The following is a 14,011-nucleotide window of genomic DNA, read 5'->3' on the forward strand; positions in this document are numbered from 1 at the left end:
GAAGGAAGTACAAGTGGCAAGCTACGCTGACTGACAAAAGGAACGTTAAAAGCTATTAAAGGCTACGTCAGTAGACACAGCGTGAACAAGGCTCGAGGTAGTTGACAAAAGCGTATAACATTAAATGCGATGCTGTACGGAACACGCAAAGCATTAAATGCACTCAACGGTCATCTTCTCCAATGCCTATAAATATGAAGTTCTGATGAGAAGCAAGGTTAACAATTCTGACGATTTGCAAAACAATTAACTTGCTGAAAAGCTGTTCAAATTCAAAGCTCAGAAACTTCATCTTCATCAAAGCTCACTACATTGCTGTTGTAATATATTAGTGAGATTAAGCTTAAACGTTAAGAGAAATATCACAGTTTGTGATTATAGCTTTTAAGAAGCAATTGTAATACTCTTAGAATTGATTACATTAAGTTGTAAGGAACTAGAGTGATCGTGTGGATCAGAATACTCTAGGAAGTCTTAGAGGTTATCTAAGCAGGTTGTAACTAGAGTGATCGTGTGGATCAGTATACTCTAGAAAAGTCTTAGAGGGTATCTAAGCAGTTGTTCCTGGAGTGATCAGTGTGTGATCAGAAGACTCTGGAAGACTTAGTTGCTGACTAAGTGGAGAACCATTGTAATCCGTGCGATTAGTGGATTAAATCCTCAGTTGAGGTAAATCATCTCTGCGGGGGTGGACTGGAGTAGTTTAGTTAACAACGAACCAGGATAAAAATAACTGTGCAATTTATTTTTATCTGTCAAGTTTTTAAAGCTACACTTATTCAAACCCCCCCTTTCTAAGTGTTTTTCTATCCTTCAAAATGGGGATGGACACTCCTGCTAGTGGTTCTGTCACTACTACTTATGTTTGTTCAAGATGCCCCCTAACTATCTTTGGTAAACGTTTTGGGATGGATTTGGCGTGTTTACCCCTACACCAAATTGATGTTATCCTAGGAATGAGCTGGTGGGAATTTAACTATGTTCATATCACTTGTTATACCAAAATTGTGATGTTTCCTAACTTTAGTGGTGACGGAGGGCCGATGTTTTTGTCGGCTAAACAAGTGAGAGAGCTACTCGAGGATGAAGCGGCGATACTTGCTATGTTTGCGTCACTACAAGTCGATGGCGAAGCTACAAGTGTTGATTTTCTTGTTGTTTATGAATTTCCAAATGTGTTTCCTAGTGACATCAGTGATTTACATCTGGAACGTGAGATAGATTTTACCATTGAACTAGTTCTAGGTACGAGTCCGATGCCGATGGCTCCTTATAGGATGTCAGCTTCAGAATTACGTGAATTGAAGAAACAATTGGAATAGTTATTTGGGAAGAAGTTTGTTCGACCTAGTGTCTCTCCATGGGGTGCTCCTGTGTTGTTAGTCAAGAAGAAAGGCAATAATATGAGGTTGTGTATAGATTATCGACAGTTGAACAAAGTGACTATTAAGAATAAGTATCCGCTACCAAGAATTGACGACTTGATGAATCGATTAGTGGGTGATAATGTGTTCAGTAAGATTGACTTGAGGCCGGGTTTAAATCTGATTCGTGTTAAGTCAGATGATATCCCGAAGACAGCCTTTAGAACTAGGTACGATCATTATGAGTATACTGTGATTCCGTTTGGTGTGTCTAATGCGTCGGGTGTTTTCATGGAGTATATGAACATAATATTTCATGAGTACCCAAACGAGTTTCTAGTGGTCTTCATTGATGATATTTTGATATATTATAAATCCGAAGAAGATCATACAAAGCACTTGAGGATTTTGTTATAGGTGTTAAGAGAGAAGAAGCTTTACGCTAAACTATTCAAGTGTGAGTTTTGTCTGAAGGAAGTAAGTTTTCTTGGCCATATAATTTCTAGTGGTGGTATTGTGGTGGGTCCTTCCAAGGTTGATGTCATATTACAGTGGGAGACTCCGAAGTCTGCGACCGAGATTATAAGTTTTCTTTGTTTAGCAGTTTATTACCATAGATTTATCTAATGTTTTTCTAAATTAGCACTACCTTTGACTCAATTGACTTGCAAAGTTCAAGCTTATGTGTGGGACGTCGCGTGTGAAGAAAGTTTTATAGAACTGAAGAAGAAATTGACAACTTCTCCAGTAATGATTTTGCCTAATCTAGGTGAGTCTTTTGTAGTATATCGTAATGCATCTAAGATGGGCCTTCGTGGAGTTTTGATGCAGAATGGACAAGTGGTTGCTTATGCTTCTAGGCAGTTAAAGGTTCATGAGAGGAATTATCCTACACATGACTTAGAGTTAGCAGCTATGGTTTTTACTTCAAAAATTTGGAGACATTACCTGCTTGGCTCTAATTTTGAAGTGTTCAATGATCACAAGTTCAAAGTACTTGTTCGATCAAAAGGAGTTGAATATGAGGCAGAGGAGATGGTTGGAATTCTTGAAGGATTATGATTTTGGATTGAATTATCATTTGGTTAAAGCAAATATGGTGGCAGATGCCTTGAGTAGGAAATCCTTGCACATGTCAATGCTCATGGTACGCGAGCTTAGTTTGATTGAGCAGTTCTATGATATGAGCTTAGTGTGGGAAAAGACTTCTAATAGTGTGATGTGGGGAATGTTGATGCTAACTAACACTATCCTTGGTGAAATTAGAGACGGCCAGAAATCAGATGTGAAGTTGGTTGATCGGTTGGCTATGATTAACCAACGGAATGGGGGTGACTTCCAAATTGATGATAATGGCGTGATGAGATTCCAAATTGATTATCAATTCCACAAAAGCAATTCTCAAACATCATTTTCACATCAAAGACCTTGGACACTTGAAATATTTTTTTGGGCTTGAGCTTGCATGCAACAACAAAGGCATCAACATCTGCCAAAGAAAATACACTTTAGACTTATTAGACAATGCTGGACTCCTTGGATGCAAACCTTCTTCAACCCCTATGACCCGAGATACAAGACTGACTTCCCCTGCTGGGACTATTTTAGAAGATCCGTCACCCTATAGACGTTTGATAGGACAACTCATATATTTACTCAACACACCCAAACATCTCATACGCTGTTCAACAACTTAGCCAGCATATGCAATCACCAACTGATCAACATTATTCAGCAGCCCTACGGATTCTATGATATCTCAAAATCTCACCAGCTCAAGGCATCTCATTCCTGCAGATTCAACACTTCAGCTCAAGGCATTTTCAGATTCTGACTGGGCAACCTGCCCGGAAACTCGAAGATCCGTCACGGGATACTGTATCTACCTTGGTGACTCCCTTATTTCCTGGAAATCAAAGAAACAACCTACACTATCTAGAAGCTCAACTGAAGCAGAATACCGTTCTATGGCGTCTACTGCCTCTGAACTACAATGGCTTACCAACTTACTCACAGAATTACGTATTCCATTCATACAACCAGCAACATTATATTGTGACAACGCTTCAGCCATCCACATCGCTAACAACTCTTCATTTCATGAACGCACAAAACACCTCAAATTAGACTGCCACATCGTACATGAAAAGCTGCAACAAAAATTATTTCGTCTCTTACTGGTCCCTTCTCATCAACAACTAGCAGACATTTTTAATAAACCTTTAGACCTTAAGCCTTTTTCTACAAATTTGACTAAGCTTGGTTTACACTCTATATGCCCCAATATTGAGGGGGGGGGGTATTAAATCTATTAGGCTCACTATTATAGGATATTATTGGCCCATTATCATATCTGCTAGTTTGGGTCCTTATACTCACTAGGCCCTGTTGTATATAAACAACACATGTTACTATCCAAAGTAATTTAATACATTTTTCATTCAAATCATGTTCCCGCCTCTAATGGCTTCTTCTTCATCTATGCTTCACAGTCTGAAATATAAACTCAATAAATAATTTGATATAAAAGTTAAAAGTAAAGTATATATACTAAGCAAGGTGAAACTAATATGCCCACAAAATCAATATCTTGAGCATATTGAATTTGGAATTAAGGATAAATTTGAATTGAGATTTTTTTTCATTTTTTAGTTACAAAAATGATGTTATGCTTTCATTTTGTTTATATTTATAGTGAGAAAAAAAGAGTGCAACCAAAGTAAAACAAGAAAAATAGTACAAGATTAATTAAATGCATTCTGAAGCAGACAAAGTAAATGTTTCGTGTGGCTTTACATTACGTGGATTTAGTTTTGGAAAAGCTATTATATGCAGCTATTTCTTGGATAGCATATTTTTAAATCTAAAATGCCACTGCAGATGCAAGTTAAATATAACCAACACCATAGCAACCATATAATTAGCACGTTTCTATTGAAGAGGTTTTGAGTTATTATATGAGAAATGGATTATAGCACTCATAGTTTTCAGTATTTTCAGTTTGAATCCTCTTTTAGTCAGTTATACTAGTAGTTAGATTAGTGAATGCTTAGCCAATTAATATACAATAGGTGGAAAATACAAAGTATAATTTTATAAATAATAATTTCCTTTCGAATGTTCAACTATTGATTTATTTGGAAAATTTAATTTTCATGTTTGCAAATATGAATTGGAATAGATTGTACAAGAAGAAAATCCTTTTTCAACTTTAAATGATTATTTTTTTAGTTCAAAAATTGATTTTTGTCACTTAAATTTGAAAAACAATGTTTGTTATACAATCTTCAAAATTTGAATTTGAAACTTGAATCATATAAAAATATAGAAGTAGTCTATAAAAGGGATTCTAATTCACATTTTTATTCATCTAAAATAGTTGCTTAAACTAGAATTTGAGTATAAATTTCTAAAGACTAAAATAAACATAAAATGTCAAAATTTAACTAAATCTAAATTTATTTTACCATATGGATTATTTGATTCAAGAAGCATAACACTGATATCTATCTTCATCCATTTAAATCATCCTTTAATTGATAAGATTTGCAGCTCGAGTATGTTACTCAATCATGATTGAGTTTAAAAAATTATTCATTTTGAATATTAAACATACTTGTATCGTTACATCAAGTAGCGTAAATCTGACACTACTACATGAAATAACATAAGATAGATAAAATGTGCATTCAATAACAACATGTCGAGATACAACATAAAGTAAATACACACTGAAACTATTACATGCATTTTTACTTTAAAAAAACATAGCCATCGCCCTACACGACTTTGTAATCCCATTTTATTTTTCTTCTAATGCAAGTTACAGTTTTCATTGATTCCTTAAACATTAATTGTTATCATCAAACTTAACTTAGATCCCTTTTTTATGTGTCCTTTTTCATATCTTCTAAAACAAAATTGAATGAGACTTAAATTTAATATGGTGACAAAATATAGTTTTAATGATAGGGCCCCACATATTTATAACATTTAGTATGATGATGCACCATAAATAAGGGTCTTGTAAGAACATTTTCTCCCATCTTTTAATTTTTTTTATGTATTGTCGTGTTTTCTATTTACTTACTTACAATGATGGATTTCAAATCTTTTATTTTTCTCATACTACTGTCTGGCGTGGTTCTCATATCTGTAGTTGTGGCTGATGAACCAGATCCTGATCCACCAAGTATGTACCTTGGAATCAACATCATTTTATTTGTTTATCAACTTTGTTTATGATTTTTGTGAATTAAATGTGTGAATGATACTGATAAAAGATTTTAGAAAAAACATTCATATGATAAATTTTTATAACCACTCTCCAAATGAATATATTATGTGTATGATTAAACTTTGTTGTTACAATAACTTAATTATGTAACTTGTTGATGAAGGTCCAAAGAAAAACGTCAATGAAGACCTTAAGGGATGTTTAAATCGTGAAAAAGGTAAAAAAATTAAAATGTTTTATATCAATGGGATTGATAAATAATGTGAATTTTTGTTAATTAAGTCAATTGTGTAAACTTTTTCAAATTCAGGGGGAAGGAAGATGATTTTGGTTCCACTTCATGATGAAAACTGCAAGGAAAACATAGGCGCAGAATATGGTGATAGCATATTTGGTGAAATTGGCGACGGTGGCGTTCAAGGAAGAGAAAATATAGGTGGTATAGGGAAAGGTGGAAGTGTTAATGATGGAATAGATCATGGTGGTGGAAAAAGTGGTAGCGGAGGAGATTATGGAGATGGAACTGGAGTAGGAGATGGAGAAAGTGTTGGAAGCAGAGATTACAGTAATGGAAGAAGTGGAGAAAACGTCAATACAAGTGGAGGAGGTGGTGGAAGCGAAGGAGGAGGCGGAGGATATTAGTGCAATGGTAAATGAGACTTCTATGATTTATGACAAATATAAAAAGAGAATATATGCTCTCTTCAAGTTTCTTTATCCTTAAATGTATGTCATAATTATAGTATTGTCTCTCTTTATGTATAGTACATGAATTATGAATAATAAAAATTGACATATTGATAACAATAATAATCATCATTAAATTTTCCCTAATTTATTACATGTTTTTGATCAGAAATACTTATTGAAGTATCCAAACTCAGATACAAATGATGTTTAATCAAACTAAAAAGTGTTCAAATAATATATCATTAGTACTATTAGTATCTTAGCATTTCACTCACCTATTTTTTTAAATAGATCAATCAATTCTTAAGAGAGAATAAATTCTTAAAAAAAATATTTATTAGATAATATATCCTCTTCAGTCTCCTTAATTATGTAATGTATACAATAATTTTGAAGCATCAAATCATCATGACTCATGAAACTAATGTTCATTGAGATAAACAAAAATGTAAGGTAATGTGGGATGCATAATACACTCACATTTTTTCCATATAAAATGTCTTAATATATTACCCAATCTTTTGGTTTGTTGTATGGAAAATAGATCTATTTTTCATTATTTTAAAAAAAGCTAAATAAACTCAATAAATAATTTGATATAAAAATTAAATAGTAAAGTATATATACTAAGCAATGTGAAACTAATATGCCCATAAAATCAATATCTTGAGCATATTGAATTTAGAATTAAGGAAAAATTTGAATTGATATTTTTTTTTTTTCATTTTTTAGTTACAAAAATGATGTTATGCTTTCATTTTGTTTATATTTTTACTAAGAAAAAAAGAGTGCAATAAAAGAAAAACAAGAAAAATAGTACAAGATTAATTAAATCAATGCTCAAGCAGAAAAAGTACATGTTTGGTGTGGCTTTACATTTGACGTGGATTTAGTTTTGGAGACGTTATTATATGCAGCTATTTCTTGGATAGCATATTTTTAAATCTAAAATGCCACTGCAGATGCACGTTACATATAACCAACACCATAGCAAACATATAATTAGCACGTCTCTATTCAAGAGGTTTTGAGGTATTATATGAGAAATGGAGTATAGCACTCATAGTTTTCAGTATTTTCAGTTTGAATCCTCTTTTAGTCAGTTATATTAATAGTTATATTAGTGAATGCATACGCAATTAATATACAATAGGTGGAATATATAAAGTAAAATTTTATAAATAATAATTTTCTATTGAATGTTCAGCTATTGATTTATTTTGAAAATTTAATTTTCATGTTTGAAAAATTGAATTGGAATAGATTGTACAAGAAGAAGATCCTATTTCAAGTTTAAATGATTTTTTTTTAGTTAAAAAATTGATTTTTGTCATTTAAATTTTGAAAAACAATGTTTGTTATACAATCTTCAAAATTTGAATTTGAAACTTGAATCTTATGGAAATATAGAGGTGGTCTATAAAAGGGATTCTAATTCACATTTTTATTCATCTAAAGTAGTTGCTTAAACTAGAATATGAGTAAAAATATTTAAAGACTAAAATAGCCATAAAATGTCAAAATTTGACAAAATCTAAATTTATTTGTCCATATGGATCATTTGATTCAAGAAGCATAACACTGATATCTATCTTCATCCATTTAAATCATCCTTTAGTTGATAAGATTTGCAGCTCGAGTATGTTACTCAATCATGATTGAGTTTAAAAAACTATTCATTTTGAATATTAAACATACTTGTATCGTTACATCAAGTAGCGTAAATCTGACACTACTACATGAAATAACATAAGGTAAATAAAATGTGCATTCAATAACAACATGTCGAGATACAACATAAAGTAAATACACACTGAAACTATTACATGCATTTTTACTTTAAAAAAACATAGCCACCGCCCTACACGACTTTGTAATCCCATTTTATTTTTCTTCTAATGCAAGTTACAGTTTTCATTGATTCCTTAAACATTAATTGTTATCATCAAACTTAACTTAGATCCCTTTTTTATGTGTCCTTTTTCATATCTTCTAAAACAAAATTGAATGAGACTTAAATTTAATATGGTGACAAAATATAGTTTTAATGATAGGGCCCCACATATTTATAACATTTAGTATGATGATGCACCATAAATAAGGGTCTTGTAAGAACATTTTCTCCCATCTTTTAATTTTTTTATGTATTGTCGTGTTTTCTATTTACTTACTTACAATGATGGATTTCAAATCTTTTATTTTTCTCATACTACTGTCTGGCGTGGTTCTCATATCTGTAGTTGTGGCTGATGAACCAGATCCTGATCCACCAAGTATGTACCTTGGAATCAACATCATTTTATTTGTTTATCAACTTTGTTTATGATTTTTGTGAATTAAATGTGTGAATGATACTGATAAAAGATTTTAGAAAAAACATTCATATGATAAATTTTTATAACCACTCTCCAAATGAATATATTACGTGTATGATTAAACTTTGTTGTTACAATAACTTAATTATGTAACTTGTTGATGAAGGTCCAAAGAAAAACGTCAATGAAGACCTTAAGGGATGTTTCAATCGTGAAAAAGGTAAAAAAATTAAAATGTTTTATATCAATGGGATTGATAAATAATGTGAATTTTTGTTAATTAAGTCAATTGTGTAAACCTTTTCAAATTCAGGGGGAAGGAAGATGATTTTGGTTCCACTTCATGATGAAAACTGCAAGGAAAACATAGGCGCAGAATATGGTGATAGCATATTTGGTGAAATTGGCGACGGTGGCGTTCAAGGAAGAGAAAATATAGGTGGTATAGGGAAAGGTGGAAGTGTTAATGATGGAATAGATCATGGTGGTGGAAAAAGTGGTAGCGGAGGAGATTATGGAGATGGAACTGGAGTAGGAGATGGAGAAAGTGTTGGAAGCAGAGATTACAGTAATGGAAGAAGTGGAGAAAACGTCAATACAAGTGGAGGAGGTGGTGGAAGCGAAGGAGGAGGCGGAGGATATTAGTGCAATGGTAAATGAGACTTCTATGATTTATGACAAATATAAAAAGAGAATATATGCTCTCTTCAAGTTTCTTTATCCTTTAATGTATGTCATAATTATAGTATTGTCTCTCTTTATGTATAGTACATGAATTATGAATAATAAAAATTGACATATTGATAACAATAATAATCATCATTAAATTTTCCCTAATTTATTACATGTTTTTGATCAGAAATACTTATTGAAGTATCCAAACTCAGATACAAATGATGCTTAATCAAACTAAAAAGTGTTCAAATAATATATCATTAGTACTATTAGTATCTTAGCATTTCACTCACCTATTTTTTTAAATAGATCAATCAATTCTTAAGAGAGAATAAATTCTTAAAAAAAATATTTATTAGATAATATATCCTCTTCAGTCTCCTTAATTATGTAATGTATACAATAATTTTGAAGCATCAAATCATCATGACTCATGAAACTAATGTTCATTGAGATAAACAAAAATGTAAGGTAATGTGGGATGCATAATACACTCACATTTTTTCCATATAAAATGTCTTAATATATTACCCAATCTTTTGGTTTGTTGTATGGAAAATAGATCTATTTTTCATTATTTTAAAAAAAGCTAAATAAACTCAATAAATAATTTGATATAAAAATTAAATAGTAAAGTATATATACTAAGCAATGTGAAACTAATATGCCCATAAAATCAATATCTTGAGCATATTGAATTTAGAATTAAGGAAAAATTTGAATTGATATTTTTTTTTTCATTTTTTAGTTACAAAAATGATGTTATGCTTTCATTTTGTTTATATTTTTACTAAGAAAAAAAGAGTGCAATAAAAGAAAAACAAGAAAAATAGTACAAGATTAATTAAATCAATGCTCAAGCAGAAAAAGTACATGTTTGGTGTGGCTTTACATTTGACGTGGATTTAGTTTTGGAGACGTTATTATATGCAGCTATTTCTTGGATAGCATATTTTTAAATCTAAAATGCCACTGCAGATGCACGTTAAATATAACCAACACCATAGCAAACATATAATTAGCACGTCTCTATTCAAGAGGTTTTGAGGTATTATATGAGAAATGGAGTATAGCACTCATAGTTTTCAGTATTTTCAGTTTGAATCCTCTTTTAGTCAGTTATATTAATAGTTATATTAGTGAATGCATACGCAATTAATATACAATAGGTGGAATATATAAAGTAAAATTTTATAAATAATAATTTTCTATTGAATGTTCAGTGTAACACTCCATTTATTTTTCATAATTTAATTTAATTAAATTAATTGAATTATGAGGAATTAAGCAATTGGGCTTGAGTTGTGGTTAGTAAGGGAGGGGGTGCATTGGTAGGCCCTGTTACTAATTAAAATAATTTTATTTTATTCTTAATAAAATAGAAGGAGTGGTAGAATAGAGAAGGTTACAGTATTGGGAAAAGAAGGCTGAACGTGAAAAGAGAAGAGGAACGGAGAAGTGCGACCGAGGAAGAGCGAAGAATCAACCTTCAGGTAAGGGGGGACTCTTCCGTTTATCTTCTATTATGGGATTATAGGTGGTAGGATAGAATTTGATCATGTTATTCGGATCAATTGGGTTACGCTTAGGTTGTAGAAATGCTAGGTTTTGGGAGAATTGATTTATAATGAATTGTGTTGATCATGTATGGTGATAATTGGATGGTTGAATGTATTATAAATGTGTTATAATATGTGTTATTTCACTGTATGCGGAATCTGGTTGGAGTGAGATTGGTTTGGTAGTGATTCGGTGAAAGAGGGACGAAATCGCAGGCTGTTTTCTGCTATTCGGAGCGCTGGACATCGCCAGTTCGCGCCGCGTCCAGGAGTTGGCGCCGCGAACTGCGTGGCAGAAGGCCAAGAAGTTTTGTTGTGCTCAGTACGCGCCGCGAGGGTATGGCCGCGCCGCGAAGGCGTAGTTTCTTCTCGTTCCGCGCCGCGAAACCTTGTTTGCGCTGCGAAGGCGTTGTTCCTATTCGTTCCGCGCCGCGAACCGTGTGTGGCGCCGCGTGCTGTTAGTTGTTGCGACTGTCCATTTTGAAAAGTTTTAAAAATGTGTAACTTTTAAACCGTAAGCCGGATTTTGGTGCCGTTTCGAGTACAGTGAAGCTAATCAAATAATTTATACAATCAAATGGTGTTTTGAACTGTGGTTTGAATTATTTTAAAAACAATCGATCTTATTTGTTATGGTGGATATGCTTATAGGTACACTAACGAATGTCTTACCTGTATGATGTTGTGGTTATAACTGGTGTTTATTATACATGTATTGTTGGTATGAAATATGTGTTTTATTGATGATTATGACATTGATCGATGTATGTGGGTGATGAGCATGTTATGGTTGATGCATGCATTCATAATCATTTGTGGCTGGTCCTTGACGATGGTGGATCAGTAGTAGCTAATTCCCATTGTGTGGAATTAGTGAGTGGGTGTTGCCGTATCCTTGACGATGGTGGGTCGGTGAGTTGGGTTATCCCAGATTTTGGTACCACATGCATGTAGTTGCATTGCATTAGGCTGTTTTGATGTTATAACATGAATAGAAGATTGTCCAATGTTATAATATGTGTTAATTTGGTTGTTTGCTTACTGATTGGATGTTTGAATCTGATCATAACTGTAATTGGGTGAATTGCATGTGAAATGATATTTTATTATCTATATCTTATAACATTAGTTAAATGTGAATGAGACTCACCCTTACTGTTGTTATTTTTCAGATTAAGGAGTAGCTCTCGTACTTGGTGAGGATTAGCTCGTCAAGTAGTTCGTTAGAGTCAGTTGGGTCCGTGTCATGCTCTGGTCGTGTAACACTGGGGGCGTCGTTTAGAGTTACTTGTTAAACTTTTGTTTTTGGATGGATTTTATGTTAACGCCTTAAGTCTGTGACTCGGCTGTTTGTTATTCAGATGTTAAAGTAATTCCGCTGTGTTAAACATGATGATCTGAATAAATTTGGTTGACGTTCTCTTTTATGGCATGACATGAGTATTATTGTTTAATTATTTGGAAGCTGTAATGCCCTTTTTCATGTTTACTCTGATTATCATTTGTTATTTATGCGGGGTATTAGAAGGGTGTTACAATAGTGGTATCAGAGCATTGTCGGTCGTTTGAGTCAGAGTCTTAGTGTCGGTCAATCCCTCGTATACGATTAGTGTAAGGTTGACACTGTCGATACTTCTTGTTCTAATAGATATTGTTTGATATTTAGCAGAACAATGGCCGGAAGAGGAGGAAGAAACGATGACGCTATCGCTGAGGCTCTGGGCATGATTGCTGGTGTGCTGGGAGGGAATGCCAATGGAGCTGGAATTGGTGCTGACAGGCAGCTGAATAGTTTTCAGAGGAACAACCCTCCGTTGTTCAAAGGCACTCACGATCCCGAAGGCGCCCAGAAGTGGCTGACAGAGATTGAGAGGATCTTCCGGGTGATTGATTGTGACGAAAATCTGAAGGTGAGATATGGGACTCACATGCTGTCTGAAGAAGCTGATGATTGGTGGATGGCTAGTAGGGACGAACTGCAAGCTGCAGGTGTTGCAATCACTTGGGCTGTGTTCAAGAGAGAATTCTTGCGGAGGTACTTTCCTGAAGATGTTAGAGGCAGGAAAGAGATTGAATTTTTGGAGCTGACACAAGGTAACATGACTGTGCCGGAGTATGCGTCCAAGTTTGTTGAGCTAGCAAAGTATTATGTCCACTACAATAATGATGAGGCTAGTGAATTCTCGAAGTGTGTTAAGTTTGAGAATGGTCTCCGCGATGAGATTAAACAGGGTATCAGATACCAGAGGATTCGCAGGTTTGTCGATTTGGTTGACTGCAGCCGAATCTTTGAAGAGGACAATATTAAGCTGAAGTCGTCGCACTCTCGCGAGTTAGTCGACAGGAAAGGGAAAAAGCATATGGATCGTGGTAAGCCGTATGGTAAGGGTAACCAGAAGGCTGGAGGTTGGAAGAAGCCTAGTGGGGGAGACTCTAGTGCCCCTATCAAGTGCTTCAAGTGTGGAGAACCTGGACATCGCATTCACGAATGCAAGAGTGAGGAAAAGAAGTGCTATAGATGTGGGAAGGCAGGTCACATTGCTATCGAGTGCAAAGGGAACACTGTAACTTGTTTCAACTGCGGGGAAGAAGGTCATATCAGTCCTAAGTGTCCTAAGCCGAGGAAGAATCAAGCTGGTGGTAAGGTGTTCGCCTTATCTGGTTCAGAGACTACTCCAGATGATCGGTTGATTAAAGGTACGTGTTTTATCCATGGCACTCCTTTAATTGCAATAATAGATACTGGGGCAACTCACTCGTTTATTTCATTGGATTGTGCTAAACGACTGAATTTGGAAATATCTGAGATTAATGGAAGTATGGTCATTGACACTCCTGCGTCGGGTTCAGTGACTACTTCGTTCGCTTGTTTGAACTGTCCAATTGATATTTTTGGTAGAGAATTCGGAATGGACTTAGTGTGCCTTCCGTTGGAACAACTTGATGTTATATTGGGTATGAATTGGTTGCAATTTAATCGGGTTCATATCAACTGTTTCACGAAAACGGTTATTTTCCCTGAAGACGTCATTGTTGAGGACTTAGAGATGACGGCTAGACAAGTGGATGAAGCAATGAAGGACGGAGCTGCCGTGTTCATGTTGATTGCATCCATGGAAGTGAAAAAGAAAGCGGTGAGTAGTGACTTACCGGTAGTATGTGAATTTCCAG

At 34.1% G+C, this 14,011-nt stretch overlaps 3 protein-coding genes across 3 annotated transcripts; all 3 read left to right on the plus strand.

Moving 5' to 3' along the window:
- The first annotated feature begins 818 nt into the window (after positions 1-818).
- Positions 819-1,322, plus strand: LOC131659607 (uncharacterized). Its single transcript, XM_058928775.1, has one exon. It carries the CDS (start codon positions 819-821, stop codon positions 1,320-1,322), a length of 504 nt encoding a protein of 167 aa, XP_058784758.1.
- A 4,140-nt stretch (positions 1,323-5,462) lies between these two features.
- On the plus strand, positions 5,463-6,343 carry LOC131659608 (glycine-rich cell wall structural protein 2-like). Its single transcript, XM_058928776.1, has 3 exons — positions 5,463-5,556; positions 5,765-5,818; positions 5,912-6,343. Exons 1-3 carry the CDS (start codon positions 5,463-5,465, stop codon positions 6,241-6,243), a joined length of 480 nt encoding a protein of 159 aa, XP_058784759.1. The 3' UTR covers positions 6,244-6,343.
- Positions 6,344-8,405: 2,062 nt separating this feature from the next.
- Positions 8,406-9,362, plus strand: LOC131657040 (glycine-rich cell wall structural protein 2-like). Its single transcript, XM_058926552.1, has 2 exons — positions 8,406-8,564; positions 8,920-9,362. The coding sequence occupies exons 1-2, from the start codon at positions 8,468-8,470 to the stop codon at positions 9,249-9,251; spliced, it is 429 nt and encodes a 142-aa protein (XP_058782535.1). The 5' UTR covers positions 8,406-8,467; the 3' UTR covers positions 9,252-9,362.
- Positions 9,363-14,011: the final 4,649 nt, after the last annotated feature.

This window comes from Vicia villosa, linkage group LG3, assembly GCF_029867415.1.
Source record: "Vicia villosa cultivar HV-30 ecotype Madison, WI linkage group LG3, Vvil1.0, whole genome shotgun sequence".
NCBI classification, from domain to species: domain Eukaryota; kingdom Viridiplantae; phylum Streptophyta; class Magnoliopsida; order Fabales; family Fabaceae; genus Vicia; species Vicia villosa.